Source organism: Ostreococcus lucimarinus, chromosome 16 (assembly GCF_000092065.1).
Source record: "Ostreococcus lucimarinus CCE9901 chromosome 16, complete sequence".
Taxonomy (NCBI): Eukaryota; Viridiplantae; Chlorophyta; class Mamiellophyceae; order Mamiellales; family Bathycoccaceae; genus Ostreococcus; species Ostreococcus sp. 'lucimarinus'.
Genome location: NC_009370.1, coordinates 391,694 through 412,286, shown reverse-complemented (window position 1 = coordinate 412,286; position 20,593 = coordinate 391,694). Strand labels below are relative to the sequence as shown.

Sequence of the window (20,593 nt, the reverse complement as noted above, 5' to 3'; positions counted from 1 at the left end):
GTGCGGACGGTCGAGCGACGACCGATCGGCGTCGCCATCGCGCGACGCGACTCGACGCGACGCGACCGCTTCGCGCGACGACGCGCGCGACGCATCGCATCCTCGCGCGCCTCGCACGCCGAAGCGCGACGACGACGCGCGCGACGACGCACGAACGAAAACGCGCGCGAACGATGGCGTCCGCGGCGCTGCGCGTGAAGCGACTGAGCGACGACGCGACGATGCCGACGCGAGGGAGCGAAGGCGCGGCGGGATACGATCTGGCGAGGTGCGAAAGCGCGATTTTTCCCGCGTCTCGCGCGGGCGAAAGGCCGCCCGCGTCGTTGGACGAGCGACGAAGGGAACGCCGACGCGCGCGCGCGCGAAGGGTGAGGGAAATTTGAATTTTCGGCGACTGACGAGACGACGCGATCGCGAATGTCGCAGCGCGCACGATTGCGTCGTGCCGGCGCGTGGGAAAGAATTGGTGAAGACAGACCTGTCGATCGCGATTCCGCTCGGGACGTACGCGCGCGTCGCCCCGCGATCGGGCTTGGCGTGGAAAAAGTTCATCGACGTCGGCGCGGGGGTGGTGGATTACGACTACCGCGGCAACGTCGGGGTGATTTTGTTCAACCACGGCGACGAAGACTTCGAGGTGAAGAAGGGCGATCGCGTGGCGCAGTTGATCCTCGAACAAATTCTCACGCCGGAAGTCGTCGAATGCGACGACTTGGACGACACGGCGCGCGGCGCCGGCGGATTCGGTTCCACGGGCGTCGCCAAGGACGCCGCGCCGTCCGCGGACGCGAGCGCGTGATTTCTCGCCCGCATCGCGACGCGCGTTGACATGAAATACGAATGAAAAAATTTAAAGTTTGAGCGCGCGCGCGCGCGCGTCACCTCGCGCGTCGCCGCGACGAATGTCCGACGCGCGTTCGCGTTCGGCGTCACTCGCGGACGCGCGCGATGCCGCGGCCCGCGTCCGGCGACGCGGACGACGCGCGCGACGCGTTCGACGCGAACGCCGCGCGCGCGCGCGCGACGGGCGGCGTGCTCGTCGTCGATGGCATACAAATAGTCGCCAATCATCACCGCTCGAGCTCGTCTCTCGACGCAAAGGATGCGCCGCGAGAAATCACGAGCGACGACGTCGAAGGCAGACTCGCGCGGGCGCAGAGCGCGCCCGCGGACGCAGAATCAGGATCAACGTGGCGTCGAGGGGGATGGTTCGCCGATGCGCTGCACCGGACGTTTTCGGGAACCGCGGCGCGAGGCGAGGCGGACGCGACGACGAGCGACCGTTCGAGCGATGATTTAGTGATGGACGACGCGTCGCGCGCGACGCCGACGGCGATGAGTACGGCTTGCTCGTCGTCCTCGGACGAGGACGAGGACGAGGACGAGTTCGTCGACACGACGCCCGACGCGTTCGTCACGCACGCGGCGTGGTTCAATCCCGAACAGCTGACCGCGGAGAAACGGCGGTGGTTGCGCGACCAGCGCGCGGCGAGCTCGAGCGCAGATTTAGACGTGATGGGGAAGTTGAGTGTGTCGGGAACGCCCGCGAGTGGGGTGCCGGAAAAGTTGAAAACGATGGAGGCGTTTTTAGTGTGCGGATTGGAGCCGAGCGCGGAGGTGCGCGTGGTGGCGGACTCGGCTTCGGCGGCGCGAGAGGCGCGATCGAGCGGTGTGGCAGATGACGTCGCCATCACCGATCCGCGCAAACTGCGCGCGTATCGAGGTACAGCTGGGGAAACGTACAAAGCATCGGTGTTGTTTCATTATCCTGGCGGCGAAGCGTCGCCGAATTTCGCCGTGGACGAAGTGGCGGCGTTTTGTTTCCCGCACGGCGTCGAGCCGCGTTTGCTCGAACGCACGCCGAGTATGAGCAAGTTGCAAGAAATCATGTGCGGCACGACGTACACCGACGGCGACGATCAGGTTTTCGTTTTTCAAGTCCAAACCAGCGACAACACGCCCATGTACGGAGTGTGCGCGTACGTCACAGAAGTCTTACATCAACCGCCGCCCATCGTGCAGCATCTTCGGGGAGCGCCGGCGGTGGATGCGTACGGCGCGAAAGATTCGCCTTCACGAGAGGCGCGACCTTTGAAGCATCGCTACATCGAAGTCGCGCCGCGATGTTACTGTATCTTGAGCAAGGTGCCGTTTTTTGAAACGCACTACGAGGTGTTGTCGCACGTCCTGGGCATGGAACGGGTCGAACGAATCAAACAGAACATGCACGACTTGATGCCAGACGACGAAGGAAACGATGGCGACCAGTGGGTGCGATCACCACCGTCATCAAGCGATGGGAACGAAGCGATGAAAATTTTAGAAAATTACAGTCAGTGTCGCGTCCCGGATTTGGGCGACGCGAGCGGCGAGTTCGTTCCGAGCGTCGGCGTGAAACCGATTCGATTTCGACGACCGGTGCCTTCCGAGCGCGCTTCATCGCAGTTAGATACGAATATCGTCGGCTTACCGGAGAGTGCGCGAATATCTCCAGCCGAAGAAGCATTTCACCTTCAGGGATGGGCCGTCGTGAGCTTGTGCTGCAGTTTGAGTTTGGAAAATGTCATCTCTCTTCTCACCGCGGTCTTGCTCGAAAAGCAAGTCGTGGTGTTTAGTAACAACTTGGGCGAGTTGAGCGCTGTTTCTCTTGCGCTCATTCCAATGCTTCGTCCATTCGGGTGGCAGTCGCTCTTTCTGCCAATCTTGCCGCAACACATGGTTGATTTTCTCGACGCGCCGGTGCCGTTTGTGTGCGGCGTTCAGCACAAAACGAGCGATTTGCGTAACAGAACGAATCATCTGACTCGAATCAACGTGTACAAAGACGACGTAAAGGTACAGTGGGAGGGTAAGCCGTTGCGTTTGCCGAGAATGAAGGATCTCGTGCGCAATCTTCACCCCCTTCACGAAGCCATCGTGGAGGCGTCCGTCAATCACAAGAAGCGACCAGTCATCGACCCGTCTCAAGAGGCGATCAACGCGGCGCGCGAGTTCCTCAACGCGTGGCGTGCGTATTTAAACTCGCTCGTCGCGAGCATACGTTATCATTCCATCACAGACGTGAACGAAGGAGGCGAAGGAAAGGTGACAATTTTGCTCAAGGATTCGTTCCTCGCCACGTTTCAAGGCCAAGACAGATCGTTCATGCGAGCGTTTGCGGAGACTCAGATGTTCTCGACGTATTGCGACGAGGTATTGGCGAGAGATTGAACAGCGCATCGATGAAAATGCGTTGCGTTAGCTAGCTTAGTAATAGCGATTTGATGAATGAATGCAGTCAAATTATTCGGCGTCTAGTGTCTAAAGCGTTAATCGCGTTCGATCGTCACCGCTTCTAACGTGTCCGGATTCAACGTTATCACGACATCGGCTTGGGTGTAGATGCCATGCGCCAACACGCCTTCGACATCGTTTTCCAACGCGTATTGTAACTCGTACGGCCCGCACGGTTTGCCGTCGAGCATCAAACCGCACTCCCAGCGACCGCTGTTGATGGGATCTTCAAATCGCAAGTCTAACAGCGTGTGCGAGCCGTCGGCGCTGACGTACGGGTTCTTCCCTCCTCTTGGGTTCGCGTCAAACGTCGCACCTCGCCTCCACACCTCGGCGTCGCCCAAAAATAAATCATCCAACTCCTCCGCGTGTTCTTCCCAATTTTCCGCCTCGACAACGATGGGGATGGACCCGCCAATCTTATCCACGAAAAGCTCCTTCAACAGCACCACCTTGACGCTCTTTTTCATTGCCGCCTTCGCGCGTTCGATATCTGGTTGTACCGGCGTCGTCTCTCGTCCGAACACGCTCGCGATGGATTTCTGCCCGTTCGTCACCACCACCGCGCACTCGCTCGGCTGCGCGAACGTCACGTCGATCGCTCGCACCTCATCGATCGATCGCATCTCTAGCCCGTTCACCGCGCATTCCTTCGCCGCCAACGGTTCGAGCGCCACCACTTTCACGTTCTCCAGCGCACCGCTTTCCAGCGCCTCCGCCAACCGTCGCGCCAGCTCGCTCGCGTGTTCGCCCCGCGACAACCCCACGACGGCGTTGGATTCGATCATCATCAGCGCCCGCTGCGCGATCGCCGCCGACAGGCTCGCGGACGCGAAGCTATCGTCGGATTCATCCACGCGCGCGTCGCTCGCGCGCGCGCGCGTTCGCTCGCGTCGCGCGCGCGTCCTCAGCGTCGCCGCCCTCGCCGCCCGAGCGTCGTTCGCGCGCCGCGTCACCGCGCCCGCGCGCGCCGTCGCTCGCGCGCGCGCGACGACGCGCGGCGCGCCGTTCCGCGTCGCCGTCGCGCGCGCCGTCGCCGTCGCGCGCGCCATCGCGAGCGTGGCCGAGCGTCGACGCGTCGTCGTCTGCCGCGCCAGTGTTCGCCTCGCTTCTTCGCTCGCGATGCGCGCGTCGAACGCGCATCGCGCCCGATCTGTCGCCAGCGCGAGCTCGAGCGCGAAACGCGTGCCGCGAGACCACGACGTGGGCATCATGCCTCGCGCGCCGCTGTCGACGCGCGCGAACGAATCGTTATGGGTCTTCGGATACGGTTCGATAGTGTGGCGCACGGGCTTCGAGTACGCGCGCTCGATCGCGCCCGTGTGCGCGCGAGGGTTTCGGCGACGGTTTTATCAAGGAAGCACCGACCATCGAGGAACGCCCGCGGCGCCCGGGCGCACGGCGACGTTAGAGCGTTGCTCGGAGGACGTCGCGTGCTGGGGCGTCGCGTACGAAGTTCGCGCAGAGGACCGAGAGGCGGTGCTGGAGAACCTGGAAATACGAGAAAAACAGTACGACGAGAGGATTGAGATGGATTTATACGACGTCGATGACGCGAACGCGGTGCCGGTGATAAGAAACGCGGTAACGTATATCGCGACGCCGGCGACGACTAACTTGAACTGGCTCGGAGACGCGAGCGATGTAGCCGAGCAAATCGCTGCAGCGCGCGGTCCGTCTGGAGAAAATTCCGAATATTTATACAACCTGTGCGAGGCTTTGCGGGGGTTAGGTATCGAAGACGAAGAGTTGTACGCGCTTGAGGCGAGCGTGCGCGCGATTCGCGGGGACTAGATTGTTGGCGACAGTCGCCAGGACAGCGGTGGAGACACAGGGAAGACCCGTCGATCCTTATGCGAGCGATAAAACTTTGGTTATTTCCCATTTCGCGTTAGTCGAAACGCGGGACGGGAAGAAGCGCGTGATGAAACAATAGATTAGGTAAAGAAAGTAATTCTAACAAGAGCGCGCGCGCATCGAAGAACGCTAAATCATCGTGGTCTTGGTCTAAGTCATTGTGGTCTTGGTCTAAATCATCGTGGTCTTGGTCTAAGTCATTGTGGTCTTGATCGAGATCGGCGGCGCGTCGTCTATCAAATTCCAGCGGGCACCGCGACGCCGAGGACTCCACCCGCGAAGGGCGATTTCATCACGACAAATTCGTGAAGCTTGGTGTCTTCGCCACCGCTCAACAACGCGCGCTCCTTGAACCACATCGTTCGGTTGTTGTGCTGCACGAGATCGTCGTTCTCTTTCCAAATTCGCGGAAGATCGGTCACCGACTCGCCTCGGTACGAGTGGTGAAATGTTTTCCCGCTCGCAAGAATCTTCTCGATCACCTCGTCGTCGGTGAGTCCGACGACATCTTCGGACTTTTCGAACCCAAACGCTTTGAGAAACGCATTGTCAACGCACGTGTACCTTCCACTGTGACTCTTCGTGAACACGAGCGCGCCAGAATCGATGATGGCTTCGCCCAAGATGCTGACGCGTTCGTCGTGACTCAACGCGCCGAAGTGCTCGCCGGAAGACGTTGCGTCGCTGTGGGGCGTCGGTCCAGGGGTGGACGACGACGCCCGCGAAGTGCGCGATCGATGGCTTTTCGAGCGTCGGTGGCGTTGCGATTGTTGCGAGTGCGGTTTGTGATGCTTGCACGTGAGTGATATCATGTGGAGCGAGTCGCGTTGTGATGTCACGTGGACGCCGCTCGCGCGGCGATGACGACGCCGCCGCACCTCGCGACGACGAGCTCGCACGCGCCTCGCCGCGCGCGAACCATCTCGATCCCATCGTCATTATCATCGATACCGCCACCGCTTCCTGAGATGATCGCGTGCGACGCGACTGCGACTAGGCGGCAACTCGTGCGCGCGTCCGCGTCGGAGAAGGCGCCGCGCCGCTCGACGAGCGCGCCGCGCGACGTCATGATACCCGCGCCGACCACATCTGCGTGCGACACGACGCGTTTCAGCGCTTCGTCCACCGACACTCGTTGCGCCACCGCCATCGCGTCGCCCTCTGCCGTTCCATCCTCGCGTTGACTCGGCCAAAAAAAACTTCAACTCTCCGAAAACTAACACATCTGTCGATGATAATACAAACGCGCGACTTGCGCTCCGCCGGCGCCGCGCGCTCACGGCGGCGGTAATCGATGCAATCCCGGTGAATGTCCGGTACTCACGCTACTTGTGCTCACGATCGACCGCTTCAACCGATCGCTCGTCTCTTCTAATTCTTTCCTCAGCGCTTGCACTTCGCTCGACAACGTCTCCTTGAGACTCGCCAACTCGCCCTTGTAATTCTTCACCTGATTATCCATCTTATACCGCCAATCCTGAAGTTCTGTCTTCAGCGCGTGCACGCGATTGAGCAACTCTTCGCGCGTTTGTTGATGATCCTGCGCGGACGCGAGTCGGCGATGTTTCGGCGTCAGTGCGCGATTTGATTTCGATTTTGATTTCGACGTCTTCGTCGCGATCGTCGTCGTCGTGTCGCGTCGCGTCGCGTCGCGTCGCGTCGCGTTCGCGCCGTACCTTTAACTGTCTCACTTCGGTCTCCATCCCGGTGTTCCCGTACGCGTTCGCGCGCGCGGGAGAGTCCATGGCGCGCGACGCCGAGTGACGATGGCGGGGCGTGGCGGTGGTGACTGGACGTCCTCGCAAACATTTCTGAGACGGAGAAAATTGTGCCCGCACCTGTGGAATTTGTGGATATTGCGGGAAAAAAGGACTACGGCGACTACGGACTACGAACTACGAAGGACTGCGGCGAGCGCTAAGCCTAGAAATGTCGCGATGGAATTCGCGAGCGTGGCGATTAAAACTGCCGGCGCGCGTAACGAACGCCAACCGACGGCGTCGGCGAGCGAAGCCACGGTGGCGGGACCGCCGATGCTGGCGTTGCTCGCGAGGACGTACTCGCGACGGCGATCGGCGTCGACGCGAATGCCGACGAATACAAAGGCGAGATGGACGGCGTACAGGATGAATGAGAAGACGAAGACGTTGGCGTATCGCGCAAACGTGGAAGCGCTCAAAACGCCGCCCGCGGCGCCGGCGGCGACGAAGAACACGAAGAGCATCGCGTTCGCGAGCGGTTCCGCGGCGACGGCGAGCGACGCCGCGCGTTTCGGCGCCAAAGTCGCGAAAACGACGGTGAAAACCGTCGCCATCGGGAGCACGGCGTCGGGTTGGCCCACGAGGCGAGCGACGAGCTCGCCCGCGGCGAGGAAGCCGACGGCGACGAAGAACGCCGACAACGCGTCGTCCGCGCCCGAGCGCGCCGCCGCGCCGTCCGCGTCCTCGGCCTCGCGCTCCGTCGTCGCCTCGCGCTCGCGCTCGGCGTCGTCCTCGTCGTCCGCCGCGTCGCCGCTTCCTCGCTCGCCCTCGCGTCGCGCCAACCACGAAATGAACGGAAAGTACGCCAGCGCCATCGCGTTATCGACGCACAGTCCCGCGACGAATTCTTCGCCATCCATCCCCAGCGTCGTCGCCACGGCGACGTAATTCAATCCACCGCCGACGTTTTTCGCCGCCAGCGCCGCGGCGAGTTTCCAACTAAACGCCCCCCCGAACGCCGCGCTCGCGCCGCGCGCCCCGAACACCGCGCCGAAAGCGCTCCCGATCGCCGCGACGACGAACGCTCGCGCCATCGCGCGCGTCCTTCTTCTCGTCCCTCCCGCGCGCGCGTTCGCTCGCAGGAGCGTCATCGGCGTCGCGGCGAACGCGCACATCTTTTGCGCCTCCGCGACGCCGCGCGCGCCGTCGCTCGGCAGCGCGCCGATCGCGGCGAACGCGGCGCCGAACGCCATCGCGCACACGGGCGCGGTCGCCGCGCGTCCGACGCGCGTTCGCGACGCGACGACGCGTCCGAGCGACGCCGCCGCGAGCACGGCGAACGGCACGGCGAACGCCGACGCCGCGGGCGCGAGCGCGCGCGCGCGACGCCGCGGCGCGCGTCGCCGACGTCGCGGCGTCACCGCGCGACGCGTCGTCGCGCGATCGACGCGCGCGGCGAGACGCGCGCGCGGCGCCGTCGCCATGACGCCGCGACGCCGCGATGTGACGCGCCGCGACGTCGGCGCCACTCGACGACGCGCGCCGGGCGACGCGCGACGAACGGCGCGCGCGTCGCGCTCGACGACGATGCTTCGCGCGACGACGCGACGCGCGCTCGCGGCGTCGCGCGTCGCGCGCGCGTCGATCGCGCGCGAGACGACGACGACGACGACGACGACGACGGCGCGCGTCGACGACGCGACGCACCGCGCGACGCACCGCGCGGCGTCGTCGAACGCGACGACGGCGACGCGGTATTCGCGCGATGGTTCGCGCGACCGCGGCGCGCGATCGACGCGCGCGGCGACGACGCCGACGCGCGCGCGAGGGTTCGCCGAGGGCGGCGCGGCGCCGCCGCGGGACGACGAGACGCGAGGATTTGATTTCTACGACGCCGCGGACGTGGGCGTCGTCCGGGGACCGGGAACTGTGATCGAACACGACACCGGGGGCGTGCTGGCGCTGAACGCGCTGCGAGACGTGGACGGGGCGAGGAAAAATCGTAAACGCGTGGGGCGAGGCGTCGGGAGCGGGAAGGGGAAGACGAGCGGGCGAGGGCACAAGGGACAGAAGGCGCGAAGCGGAGGGGGGCCGAGGCTCGGGTTTGAGGGCGGACAAACGCCGCTGCGATTGACGCTGCCGAAACGCGGCGCGCATAATCCGCACGCGATGACGTTTGATGTGGTGAATTTGAACGCGCTGCGAGCGCACGTCGAGGCGGGACGATTCGGGGAGTACGACTACGAAAATCCGCGCGTGTTGACGATGAAGGATTTCGTCGACGCGGGGTTGTCGAACAGGAAAATTAAGCATGGGGTGAAAATTTTAGCGGGCGCGCTCGGAGACGACGCCGAGGGCGCGGATGATGCGTTCATAAAGGTGCGATTGGAGGTGTCGCGCGCGAGCGCCAAGGCGAAGGAAATCATCGAACGCGCGGGCGGGAGCGTGACGCGAGTGCATTACAATCGCCTCGGGTTGCGCGCGTTGTTGCAGCCGGAGAAATTTCCGCGCGGCTTGCCCAAGCCCGCGCGAGCGCCGCCGAAGATTCGTCCATTCATCGATCGCGAAGGAACTTTGCCCGCGCCGGCGCCCTTGGAGGCCGACTCGTGAAGAAGCGCGATATCAATCAATATCGATGTTACAACGGCGTCCTAAAAATAATATTAGCTCGGTATGCCTCCGTTTCTACGCGCCGCCTCAGCGATCGCCTGCCCTATGACGAAATCGTTGAAATCACTCCCACTCTTGATGTTGTTGAACACTCGAAACGCGATCGTGGCGCCGTTCGTCAGGCGGCGATTTCCGCGCGCGAATTGCTCCACCGCGCGTTCGCCGCCGATGACGAGCTGCTGACGAATGTTGGCCGAAAAGCACATGAAGCGTCCCCAGAGCAAGCCCGTGTCCAACACGGGCGGGTCCACGGAATCGTCGATGGACTCGGCGTACGCCTTGCTGTACTTGTCCTTGCCCGCGGCTCGGCGCAACATCATCAAACTGTTCGCCGTCGCCTGACCGACGGTGCCGCACAGGGTGGATACGAAGAAGATCTGTCCCCCCCTCGCGACGATTGTGGCGCCACCGCGCGCGAGTTTCGCCATCAACCCGAGCTTGGGATCGAGCATGAACACGTTCGGCGGCAGCTTGCCGATGTATTTGCGAGTCTGGTACCACAACTTGGTCGCGCCGTTGGCTTTGGCGCTCAGCTCGCCGAGCTTGCGCATCGATCGAGTGGTGTTCCCGAGCACGATGGCGGGCGAACAAATCGTCAAAATCGCCGTGTTCACCGCGAACGCGGCGATTTGATCGCACGCGAAGAACTCAAACTCATCCCAAAACGTTTCGCCCCGCTGTTTAATCTCCATCGCCGTATTCATCGCCGCGTCCGCCCCGGTTTCCACGAAGAGCTTAAACGCGAACCGAGGATCAGCCAACATGCGATCCCGCACCGCGGGAAACGTGTTCATCAAGAACGCTAAAACACTAACCTTGGAGTACTTGACGTACAAATTGAGCGTGTCCGACCGCATCGTCCCCCCGTCCGCGTCCAGCAAATCCCGCGGCACTTCCAACCCGTTTCGCTCGCACGTCGACTTCACCTCCTCCGCGCTGCTCCGCTGATCGAGATCGCGCGCGACGACGTCGTCGTCGTCGTCGTCATCATCGTTCTCCCCCCCATCCTCGCCTCCGCCGTCGCCATCACCGCCTTTCCCGCCGTTCCCGCTCGATCCCGCGCCGCTCGACCCGCCGTCGTCCCCGAGCGCGGCGGCTCGCGCCGTTCGCGTCGTCCTCCTCCCTCTTTCGCTCGCGCGCTCGACGACCCGCGTCCATCCCCACTCGCGCTCGTATCCTCGCTCGACGCCCATCGCCCGTCCCCGTTCGCGTCCGCGCGTCCCTCCGAGCGTCGCTCGCGTTCGCGTTCGCGTTCGCGTTCGCGTTCGCGTCCCGCGCGTCCCGCGATCCATCATCGTTCGCGACGCCGTCGCGCGCCCGCTCGCCGTCGCGCGCGTCATCGCTCGCTCCATCGCGCCTCGCGCGCGCGCCCTCCTCGCCCTCGCGCGCTCCTCGCGCGCGCGTCAACGCGTCGGTCCTCGGACTCGGCGCGATCGCGGTCGCGGTCGCGTGCAGTCGCGCGCGCGTCTCGCGCGTCGCCCTCGGTCGGGACGCGATCGGTCGCCGCGCCTTTCGACGGTCTCGAGCGCTCGCGCGCGCGCGCGTCGCGATGCGCCGTCGTCGTCGTCGGGCGTCGATCGTCGCGCGTCGATCGGGGCCGCGCCGACGCCCTCGCGAGGCGAAATCGGGGCCGCGCCGAGTAGAAAGTTTCAGGTACACTGTGTATAATAAAAGATACGAAGTGAAGGAACAAAAAGAACGAGGGTTTACACGCCGACGCCCTCGCGAGGCGACATCGGGGCCGCGCCGACGCCCTCGCGACCGACCGCCGATCTCGCACTGTTTACCCACACGACATCGACGACGCGGGCGTCGTCGCCGTCGCCGCGCCTTCAGTGCGCGACGCGACGACGACGACGACGACGACGCGACCGCGACGGCGCGCGGGGCGAAGACGCGGGCGGGTCCGGCGAGAAGGCGTCGACCGCGATCGACGCGCGCGCGACCGGCGCGCGAACGACCGACGCGACGCGTGAACGACGAGGACGGACGGTGAAGAGGACGGGATTCGGCGGCGGCGGCGAGGCGACGGGACGGCGTCGATTGGATTTGATTGGATTGGATTCGATTGATTCGACGAGGAACGAGGACGCGAATCGCGTCGAGCGCGACGCGAGATGCCGCAGAATGAACACATCGAGCTGTTCCAGAAACGGTACGGGAAGCGATTGGATCATGAGGAGCGGACGCGGAAGAAGGAGGCGCGCGAGCCGCATAAACGGAGCCAGGTGGCGAAGAAGTTGATAGGACTCAAGGCGAAGCTGTACGCGAAGAAGCGACACAAGGAGAAGGTGGAGATGAAGAAGACGATTAATTCGCACAGTGAACGGAATAATAAGCACAAGGTGGAAGAAAAGGCGCAACCGGGGGCGATACCGGCGTATTTGATGGATCGCGAGCAGACGTCCAGGGCGAAGGTGCTGTCGAACACGGTGAAGCAAAAGCGAAAGGAAAAGGCGGGGAAGTGGGAGGTGCCTTTGCCCAAGGTGCGACCGGTGGCGGAGGACGAGATGTTCAAAGTCATGCGAAGCGGGAAACGAATGAAAAAGTCGTGGAAGCGCATGATCACAAAGGCCACGTTCGTCGGTCCGGGATTCACGAGAAAGCCGCCGAAGTACGAACGCTTCATTCGACCGAGCGGTTTGCGTTTCACCAAGGCACACATCACCCATCCCGAGCTCAAGGCGACGTTTCAGCTGGAAATTTTAGGCGTCAAGAAGAACCCGAACGGCCCGATGTATTCGTCTTTGGGTGTGCTCACCAAAGGGACGATTATCGAGGTCAACGTGAGCGAGCTCGGTCTCGTCACGCCGGGAGGCAAAGTCGTCTGGGGGAAGTACGCACAAATCACGAACAACCCCGAGAACGACGGTTGCGTCAACGGCGTGCTATTAGTTTAGTCCCTCGTACGCGTTGCGCTGTATGTAGTTGTATCACATCAATCATTCCCACGTCGACGCGGCGCCTCTTGTTGAGTCGAATTCAAACGCGACAGCTCGCCGCTCGCGCTCATCCGCACTCGTCGTCGCGATGGACTCTCCCGCGCGCTCGCCGCGCGGGAAATCGAAGACGACGAACACGACGCGCGTCAATCCGACCCTCGACGCGCTGGCGATCGATTCCGACGACGATTTAGACGACGAAGACTACCGACCCGGTCCCGCGCTCGGGAGTTTGGATTGGGAATTCAACGACGAGAGCGCGAGCGAGGACGGGTCTTTAGGCGACGAGAGCGACGAGAGCGACGGAGTCGATGACGACGACGACGCGCGCGCGCTGGCGCGACCGGTGCGCGAGTATTTAGAGGACACGGAGAGCGATAGTGATGTGTCGCTGGAGGACGAAGACTTCGACGCCGTGGTGGAAGCGGCGAGCGAGGTTGACGCGGGATCGCCGCGCAGGGGGATGGGCACGATGCAGATGATGCGTTTCAGTGGCACAGATGCCGCGCGCGCGGCGCAGTGGGCGCCTGGTGGTGGTAGACGGCGACGGGGAGGGGCGGCGAACGCGGCGTTTGCGTCGGTTTTCGACGACGATTCCAGGGGCGCGGCGTCGTTGGGGAACTCGCCGGCGAAGCGCGCGGCGGGGGCGGCAGTAGATTTAGGGTTCGATGGATTCTTCGACGACGACGACGACGAGGAGATGTTGTTGAACGCCATCGCGCGGCGTACGCGGGCGAAGACGGGGACGATAGAGGAGCGCGAGTTGGCTGAGCTCGAGCTCGCGTTGCCAGACGCCGAGCCAGAGTACGATTGGCTCGATGATGGGGCCGAGTACGATCGTTTTCTGGCGACACTGAATGATGCGAGTGTTGAATTTGGCGATTTACACCAGCAATCAGCCTCGGGGCGCGGGACGAACGCGAACGAAGACGAGGACGAAGACGATGAGAACGACGACGATTACGCCGACGAAAATCCCAGAGCTGCAGAATACGAGTACATTCTGCGTAGAGAACGCTTAGATGCGATCAGACGAGGCGATGCGAGCGCACCACCGTCAATCGTGCGACGATCTGACCGAATCAGCGAACCAAGCGATCGCACGGGCGATGGTAAAACGCTGCGAGAGAAGCGAAAAAGGAGCCGACAGTTGCTTCAAAAAAATCACAAGGTGATCGAAAAATTGTCGTCGATGACATCAGCGCAGTTTAAGACGCTCGCGAAACAGATACACCAACACACGCAACTATTGTTCCAAACGTATAGCGTGTGTGCCACGAGAGAAGATCTCGTGGAAGTGACTAGCGCGACACTCGTGAACATCACAATTTTGCAACGCGCGGGAGTGTTGCAAGATAGGCGCCTGCGCGACGTGAAAAGAAAGAGGCACGCTAAATCGCTATACGGCGGCGATGACGCGCCTTGGCACGTGTGCACGGAAAAGCGAGGCGTGCAAACTGTTCTTGATTGCGCACCTCTTCGATGTGCGTTCAATTTCGTGCACGCAATGAGCAGACTCGCTTTCGCGCCGCCGCCGAGGTTGTGGAGAAATCCGGTGCAAATGTTTGAGATGACCCACGACGCGACATCAAACGCAGCTTTCGCACCGAATTCAGAGCAACACGTACGAGTGGATGATTTGTTTAGACCGCACGCGAAGACGTGGACTGAAGTGATGGACATGTACGACAAACTTGAAGCGGACAAGCACATTAAAGATCCTGTGACGAAACGCATTATACCAGTGAGGCTTGGGCGAAATCGAGCTGAACTCGAACGTGATCTTTACGTGTGGCAACCGGTGCCACGCGAAGTCTTCGAGTTGACGAAGCGGTTCTTACCGGAAATATCTCCTGATCCGAGCCTTCTCATCGGGGCTGCGCCGCTGTCGCCGCTGGTTCGGCACAAGTTGAAGGCGAGATCGAAACACGACATCTTCACTCCTGCCGAGGAGTGGTTGATAGTATTGGGCATCCGCCGCTACAGTTCTGACTGGCGCACGATCGCGACGCAGCTCCTCGTGAACGCCAAGCCAACCAACATACGCGAGCGAGCGCTGCAACTGCGAAAGGCGCAAATGTACGCGAACACGGAAATTGGAATCGCTGTGCGGAGAGAGTACGACCACGCCACGCGAGCGCTGGATGAAAACGAGATCAATATCATCGAGCGAGCGTTGAACGAAGTCGAATGGAAGAGCGCAAACGCGAGAGATCTGGGCAAGTATGACAAAAAATTGTGGGATTTTGTGTGTTCGCGCTTGAAAGACCGCGTTCCGTTTGCTGTGCACAAGCGTTGGCGAGATCACGAGAACGCAAGCTCCGGTCGAACGTCTCAGACCGTAAATCGCGGGCCTAAATCAGCCGCGACTGCGCGCGGCAAACGTAAAAATACCGTCGTGCGAGAAGAAATCGCGGACTCCGCATCGGATTCCGACGCCGACGACGTCCCGTTGCGGCGGCGATTCGGCATGGAACGCGACGACCTATCCGATTCGGAATGCGAGGACGATCCGGTCGTTCGCAACCCTTTCACCCAAGTTCAGGATAACGCCCTCATTGCCTGCGCTGCTTTCAACGAACCGTTCGAAAGTCTCCTCAAGCCCGGCGCCGCATGCGAGGGACGCTCGCTCGACGCCATTCTCATCCGTTACAACCAGCTCAAAGCTATGCGTGCGTGAGGTCGTGCGCGCGTAATCGCGCACATTTATCACACGCCCATCCCCGCCCTCCCCGTTAGCATTCGTGGCGATCTTAGCTCACATCGTGTCGTCGTCGCTTAGACTAGTATAGTCGCGTGATTCAAAAAACCCCAAGTGTGCCGCCGCGCCGCACTTCCTCGCGCGTTCCACGTCGCTGAGTCGTCCTCGCGCGCACGCACGCGAACGACGCCAACCGATCGAAACGCGCTCGAGTCGTCCCGCGCGCTCGCTTCGTCCCGCGCGCCGCGCAGTCGTCGTCGTCGTCGTCGAGTTCGAATTTGAAATTCGCCGCCGTGCGACTTGAACGCACTCGCTTCAGCGCAAGATGTACGCCGTCGCGCCTCGAACGACGCTGACGAATGCGCGATGGACGTCTTCGTCGTCGACAACGTCCGGGAAGACGCGACGAAACCGAGCGGCGCGGATGACGCGAAGCGCCAAGCCGGCGCCGTTCGAGGACGAAGGCGTGGAGACGCTGGACGCGGAACTGTACTCGATTCTGTTGAAGGAAAAGAAGCGACAAAGACTTGGATTGGAGCTCATCGCGAGCGAAAACTTTACGTCCAAGGCGGTGATGGAGGTCAATGGGTCGTGCTTGACGAACAAATACTCGGAAGGCTTGCCGGGACAGCGGTATTACGGTGGGAACGAGTTCATCGACGAGACGGAGCGCTTGTGCCAAAACCGTGCGTTGAGCGCGTATCGATTGAACCCGGCGGAATGGGGTGTGAATGTGCAAGTGCTTTCTGGTTCTCCGGCGAACTTTTGCGTGTACACGGCGATGTTGCAACCGCATGAACGCATCATGGGTTTGGACTTGCCGCACGGCGGTCACCTCACGCACGGGTTTTACACGCCGAAGAAGAAGATCTCCGCCACGTCCGTGTACTTTGAATCCATGCCGTACCGTTTGAACGAAGCCACTGGATTGGTCGATTACGACAAGCTCGAGGAGAATGCGATGTTGTTCCGACCGAAGATGATCATCGCCGGCGCCTCGGCGTACGCTCGTAATTTTGATTACAAGCGCATGCGCGAGATTTGCGACAATGTCGGCGCGTACCTGATGGCTGACATGGCGCACATCTCTGGTCTGGTCGCCGCGAAACTCGCGGACGATCCGTTCGAGTACGCTGACATCGTCACCACGACCACGCACAAGTCTCTTCGAGGTCCGCGTGGGGGTATGATCTTTTACAAGAAAGAGTACGAGCAAGCCATCAACTCGGCGGTTTTCCCTGGTCTCCAAGGTGGTCCGCACAACCACACTATCGGCGCGTTGGCCGTGGCGTTGAAGCAAGCTCAAACTCCGGGCTTCGTGAAGTATCAAGAGCAAGTCATCAAGAACTGCGCCGCCATGGCCAACCGCTTGATGGAACTCGGCTACACGCTCGTCTCCGGCGGCACGGACAACCACTTGATCTTGTGCGACTTGCGCCCGAAGGGCGTGGATGGTGCGCGCGTGGAGAAGATCCTTGACTTGTCTCACATCACCCTCAATAAGAACTCAGTTCCGGGCGACACCTCGGCGCTGATTCCTGGTGGCATTCGTATTGGAAGCCCTGCGATGACGACGCGCGGCATGACGGAGGCTGACTTCGTTCGCGTCGCCAATCTTATCGACCAAGGCGTCCAAATCGCGATCGATATCAAGAAGAAGACGGAGGGTGGTAAGTTGAAGGACTTCAAGGCGTACTTGGACGAAAACGACGTCCCGGCCATCGCCGCGCTCAGAGCAGAGGTTGAAGCCTTCGCCGATGAGTTCCACATGCCGGGAGGCCCGGTCATTTAAGGCGTTACCGATACGTCGTACTACTGTTTTACACTACTATTAACAACACGGTTTTACAATACACACATCTGAACTAGAGAACATCGTTTGCGTCATCACTCTTCGCTAAAGTCGAAATCTAACGGAAGCGTCTTGAAGTCTCCCGGCTCCGAGACTCCAGCTCTCTCGAGCGTCAGCGACCCGAACGATTCTCGATGCAGCCCTATCACCGTGCACCCGAAAAACGCAAACATTCTCTTCACCTGATGAAACTTGCCCTCAGTCAACCGTAAGCGCGCTTCTGTTTCGTCGTCCATTAATTCACAGACTGCGGGCTTGCACGCCCTCGTCTCGCCGTCGAGCGTCAACTCGCCGCTCGCGAACACCTCGACGGCGTCTCGCGGTATCGGTCTGTCAGTTTTCACCCTGTACCACTTGCCAATCTCCTTCTTCGGCGTCGTGAGCGCGTGTACGAGCGCGCCGTCGTCGGTGAGCAACAACAACCCGCTCGTATCTTTGTCCAACCGTCCGACGCTCTCGATCGACGGCTTCCGGCGGCGCCAGCGCTCCGGCAGCGCATCGTACACGCTCGTCCCTTCTCTGACATCGTGCGAGCACACCACCCCTCGCGCCTTGTGCATCACGATTAGCAATCCGTCGACGTCTTCGAGCGTCTCGCCGTCGACGCGCACGTCCGCCGCCCGCGCCTTGAGTTTCCCGCTCGTCGCGCGTTCCGTCGCCCGCGCGCCGTCCGTCGTGACGACGCGTTCGGCGATGAATCTCGCCGCGTCGGCGCGCGACGTCAGCCCGAGTCGCGACAGCAGCGCGTCCAGGCGCTCAGCCTTGGCCGTCGCCGCACCGGAGGTTTTCGCCGCCGCGCGCGCGCGCGACGGCCGCCTCGTCGTCGCCGTCGTCGTCGTCCGCGCTCGCGCGCTCGCGCGGTGCGCGCGGACGCGCGCGACGTCCGCGCGCGCGCGCATCGCGCGCGCCGCGCGACGTTTTGTCGGGCCGAGGCGTTCGTCGGGCCGAGACCGAGGCGGGCCGTCACACTCGCGCGCGCCGCGTCACCGCGCCGCGCGCCGTCGGAGGCTCTCGAATCGCATGCGAACGCGACGCGCGTGAAGGGTCGGCGCGTCGACGCGCGACGACGCGGACGCGCGCGCGCGCTCGAACGTTTGCGAAGAATCATGGGCATCACTGGGTATAACAAATACCTCCAACGCGAATTCAACGGCGCGTTCCTGCGCGGAGGACGACACAAACGGCGGCCGAAGCGGTACGATCACGTGTACGTGGACGTGAACAATCTTCTGCACGTCGCGGCGCACAACACGAACAGCGAGCGGTCGTTTTTTAAAAAGTTGTTCACGCTGCTGGATAACAGGTTGACGAAGACGAACCCGAGGCACAGCGTGACGTTGGCGCTGGATGGACCGGCACCGATGGCGAAGACGATCACGCAGAGACGACGGAGGATTCGACTGAGTGCGGGGGCGGCGACGCCGCTGAGCGATGATATGAGCAAGCTGTTGAAGATTGGAATCACGCCGGGGAGCGTGTTGGCGCTGAAAATTGACAGGGCGTTGGAGTATTACGTGGCGCGGAGGATGTTGCGACGCGATCACGCGGGTTCGCCGGCTGATAACGTGCTGTACGAGATATCGAGTATGCGCGTGGCGGGAGAGGGGGAGATTAAACTCGTCAAGTCGATTCAACAGCGATTGCAGAACCCACGGTTTCAAGGGCACTCGCACTGCATCGTGACGGAGGACAGCGACGCGTTGTTGCTCGCGATGACGCTCTTCGGGCAAGGTCAAAAGACGCGATACGCGTCAAACGAGGAGTTTCAGGTGTACGTTTTGAGTGGAAACGTAGTTTTCAGCGCGCGGCTGTTTGATCAGTTGCTGCTGCAATCGTTACCGAAGGGTGCGTCGCTCGACAGCGCCAGACGCGACTTCATCGGGTTGTCGGCGATGATGGGGAACGATTACATCACCGGCAGCAAGCTCGGGGCGAAGACGAGCTGGAAAGCATACTTGGAAATGCGAGGTACTTATCTCTATCGCGATGATCCGCTCTTTCCGATGCCTGCAAATCAAGAGCTAAGCGCACAAGCAAAGCCGGATGGCGCCGGATATAAAAAGAAGCAAAAGAGCGCGACGGGAATTCAAACTTCGGTGAATTGGGCGTTCTTAAAGCAACTGTCCTTGAAACTTGCCGATACATCGTATGCGGCAAAATCGGCAAGTAATGCGCTGGCAAGTTCTTCTAACCCCGCTCAGAATGACGTCAAGAAGAAGCGCGTGTACGACTACTTGTACGGCATCGAGTGGATGCTCAACATGTACTACCAAGGAGAATGTACCGACTTTAGCTTTTACACGTATACGCAAGGACCGGATATGATGGATTTTGCGTCAATTGGTGACGAGTATGACGTCTCATGCGACCCGCTCCGCGATCTCAAGCGCGCGGAGGCGAGTTTTTACAATTTGCGACCGATCACGCCCTTGGCGTACTCGCTCGCCGTGATTCCCCGAGGCGGTAGGGCGCAGATATCGAAAAATGTTCGCCAGCTCGTCGACCCTGGATCGCCCATACGGGAACTGTTTGCGCTGGACTACTGTCCGCAGTGCATCAATCATCGCATTCACGTCTCCCCGATGGAGAACGCGTTGCAAAACTCGCTCACGGCTGCGGATCCCGGCTTCGCCGAGGTAGTGCCATCCAACGCACAATTTTCAAAGTACTCTAGATACACTGACGACGAAGGATACATCATTCACCCCGACACTGGAGAGTATATGTCCATGGATGAAATGCGTCAAGAGGTGAAGGAGCTCAATCGCATGCATTTGCATCACTTGCACACCGCCAAGCAACACGTGCACACGGATCCCATTTGCTTGCCCACGCTCGAAGCGGCGGTGGCGCGAGCGAGCGCGGACAATCTGCTCACCGAAGACGAAGAGATGCTGCGGACGTTGGCTTCCCCTGTATTGTTTTGGCGTCACGCCGTGTACGACCCTAAGGATTTGGACACGCGCGACTTCGCGAGTGAAGAAGAGCTCACCGAGTGGCGCTCGAAAACCATCCCTGACTCTCAATTCGAGATTCTCGACAAGCGCAGCGTTTACGAGCTCAGAAAGTTTGATGGTGACGTCGGTGATGTTATGCGGCGCTGGGGTTGCGATAACGACGCGTTCGCGCGATTCGACAGCGAGATCGCCGAAGGACGAACTCACTCGCGACAGCACACCGTCGGCAAGACTCGAAGCGCGTTGGACGAGCGACTGCAAAAGTGGCGTAGCGAGCGTCGTGGCGTTGGTCGTGTAGATGACGCGAAATCTACGAGCGATATCAGCATCAAAACGAACGATGCCAACGGCGCGGCGTCGTCTTTGGCACCGAACCGCGCTCCTAAACCGCGCCCAGGCGGCGCAGGCAGCAAGCGTCGAAATTTCAGCAAATCTCCTCGCGCGCCCTCAGCTTTCGCTCGCGTCGCCACGGCGCACTCGCGTGTATTCTAAGTAGCATTCATTTTTTTAAACCATCGTGATATCAAAAACAGCACTGAAACATTTCGTTTGCCGGTGCCGTAGCCGGCGCCCGCGCCCGCGCCCGAGCCGCCGCCGCCGCAGAACCCGACGCGCGTCCTCGACCGTGGATCCGTTTCGCG

The 20,593-nt window shown here is 61.3% G+C and overlaps 14 protein-coding genes across 14 annotated transcripts; 8 read left to right on the top strand and 6 right to left on the bottom strand.

The window, feature by feature from the left end:
• Nucleotides 1-37: 37 nt before the first annotated feature.
• On the top strand, nucleotides 38-858 carry OSTLU_28197 (predicted protein). The gene is made up of 2 exons (XM_001422026.1): nucleotides 38-268; nucleotides 427-858. The coding sequence occupies exons 1-2, from the start codon at nucleotides 174-176 to the stop codon at nucleotides 797-799; spliced, it is 468 nt and encodes a 155-aa protein (XP_001422063.1). The 5' UTR covers nucleotides 38-173; the 3' UTR covers nucleotides 800-858.
• Nucleotides 859-2,310: 1,452 nt separating this feature from the next.
• On the top strand, nucleotides 2,311-3,210 carry OSTLU_37502 (predicted protein; the record flags this gene model as incomplete). Its single annotated transcript, XM_001422025.1, has 1 exon — nucleotides 2,311-3,210. The coding sequence occupies one exon, from the start codon at nucleotides 2,311-2,313 to the stop codon at nucleotides 3,208-3,210; it is 900 nt and encodes a 299-aa protein (XP_001422062.1).
• Nucleotides 3,211-3,308: 98 nt separating this feature from the next.
• Nucleotides 3,309-4,064, bottom strand: OSTLU_18615 (predicted protein; the record flags this gene model as incomplete). Its single annotated transcript, XM_001421894.1, has 1 exon — nucleotides 3,309-4,064. One exon carries the CDS (start codon nucleotides 4,062-4,064, stop codon nucleotides 3,309-3,311), a length of 756 nt encoding a protein of 251 aa, XP_001421931.1.
• Nucleotides 4,065-4,485: 421 nt separating this feature from the next.
• Nucleotides 4,486-5,067, top strand: OSTLU_13383 (predicted protein; the record flags this gene model as incomplete). Its single annotated transcript, XM_001422024.1, has 1 exon — nucleotides 4,486-5,067. One exon carries the CDS (start codon nucleotides 4,486-4,488, stop codon nucleotides 5,065-5,067), a length of 582 nt encoding a protein of 193 aa, XP_001422061.1.
• Nucleotides 5,068-5,366: 299 nt separating this feature from the next.
• OSTLU_18613 (predicted protein) lies at nucleotides 5,367-6,280 on the bottom strand (the record flags this gene model as incomplete). The annotated part of the gene is made up of 2 exons (XM_001421893.1): nucleotides 5,367-5,814; nucleotides 6,009-6,280. The coding sequence occupies 2 exons, from the start codon at nucleotides 6,278-6,280 to the stop codon at nucleotides 5,367-5,369; spliced, it is 720 nt and encodes a 239-aa protein (XP_001421930.1).
• A 126-nt stretch (nucleotides 6,281-6,406) lies between these two features.
• OSTLU_28193 (predicted protein) lies at nucleotides 6,407-6,833 on the bottom strand (the record flags this gene model as incomplete). Its single annotated transcript, XM_001421892.1, has 2 exons — nucleotides 6,407-6,670; nucleotides 6,807-6,833. 2 exons carry the CDS (start codon nucleotides 6,831-6,833, stop codon nucleotides 6,407-6,409), a joined length of 291 nt encoding a protein of 96 aa, XP_001421929.1.
• Nucleotides 6,834-7,000: 167 nt separating this feature from the next.
• OSTLU_28192 (predicted protein) lies at nucleotides 7,001-7,924 on the bottom strand (the record flags this gene model as incomplete). The annotated part of the gene is made up of 1 exon (XM_001421891.1): nucleotides 7,001-7,924. The coding sequence occupies one exon, from the start codon at nucleotides 7,922-7,924 to the stop codon at nucleotides 7,019-7,021; it is 906 nt and encodes a 301-aa protein (XP_001421928.1). The 3' UTR covers nucleotides 7,001-7,018.
• Nucleotides 7,925-8,595: 671 nt separating this feature from the next.
• MRPL15 (Putative mitochondrial ribosomal protein L15) lies at nucleotides 8,596-9,440 on the top strand (the record flags this gene model as incomplete). Its single annotated transcript, XM_001422023.1, has 2 exons — nucleotides 8,596-8,598; nucleotides 8,670-9,440. 2 exons carry the CDS (start codon nucleotides 8,596-8,598, stop codon nucleotides 9,438-9,440), a joined length of 774 nt encoding a protein of 257 aa, XP_001422060.1.
• A 110-nt stretch (nucleotides 9,441-9,550) lies between these two features.
• On the bottom strand, nucleotides 9,551-10,306 carry OSTLU_6710 (predicted protein; the record flags this gene model as incomplete). The annotated part of the gene is made up of 1 exon (XM_001421890.1): nucleotides 9,551-10,306. A coding segment is annotated over one exon (756 nt), but the record flags the coding sequence as incomplete, so codon positions are not given.
• Nucleotides 10,307-11,343: 1,037 nt separating this feature from the next.
• On the top strand, nucleotides 11,344-12,421 carry OSTLU_47791 (predicted protein). Its single transcript, XM_001422022.1, has one exon. It carries the CDS (start codon nucleotides 11,618-11,620, stop codon nucleotides 12,398-12,400), a length of 783 nt encoding a protein of 260 aa, XP_001422059.1. The 5' UTR covers nucleotides 11,344-11,617; the 3' UTR covers nucleotides 12,401-12,421.
• A 109-nt stretch (nucleotides 12,422-12,530) lies between these two features.
• On the top strand, nucleotides 12,531-15,122 carry OSTLU_18609 (predicted protein; the record flags this gene model as incomplete). The annotated part of the gene is made up of 1 exon (XM_001422021.1): nucleotides 12,531-15,122. One exon carries the CDS (start codon nucleotides 12,531-12,533, stop codon nucleotides 15,120-15,122), a length of 2,592 nt encoding a protein of 863 aa, XP_001422058.1.
• Nucleotides 15,123-15,567: 445 nt separating this feature from the next.
• OSTLU_37794 (predicted protein) lies at nucleotides 15,568-16,935 on the top strand (the record flags this gene model as incomplete). The annotated part of the gene is made up of 1 exon (XM_001422020.1): nucleotides 15,568-16,935. One exon carries the CDS (start codon nucleotides 15,568-15,570, stop codon nucleotides 16,933-16,935), a length of 1,368 nt encoding a protein of 455 aa, XP_001422057.1.
• Nucleotides 16,936-17,030: 95 nt separating this feature from the next.
• On the bottom strand, nucleotides 17,031-17,894 carry OSTLU_89465 (predicted protein; the record flags this gene model as incomplete). Its single annotated transcript, XM_001421889.1, has 1 exon — nucleotides 17,031-17,894. The coding sequence occupies one exon, from the start codon at nucleotides 17,892-17,894 to the stop codon at nucleotides 17,031-17,033; it is 864 nt and encodes a 287-aa protein (XP_001421926.1).
• Nucleotides 17,895-18,101: 207 nt separating this feature from the next.
• Nucleotides 18,102-20,444, top strand: OSTLU_18607 (predicted protein; the record flags this gene model as incomplete). Its single annotated transcript, XM_001422019.1, has 1 exon — nucleotides 18,102-20,444. The coding sequence occupies one exon, from the start codon at nucleotides 18,102-18,104 to the stop codon at nucleotides 20,442-20,444; it is 2,343 nt and encodes a 780-aa protein (XP_001422056.1).
• Between the last annotated feature and the right edge of the window lie 149 nt (nucleotides 20,445-20,593).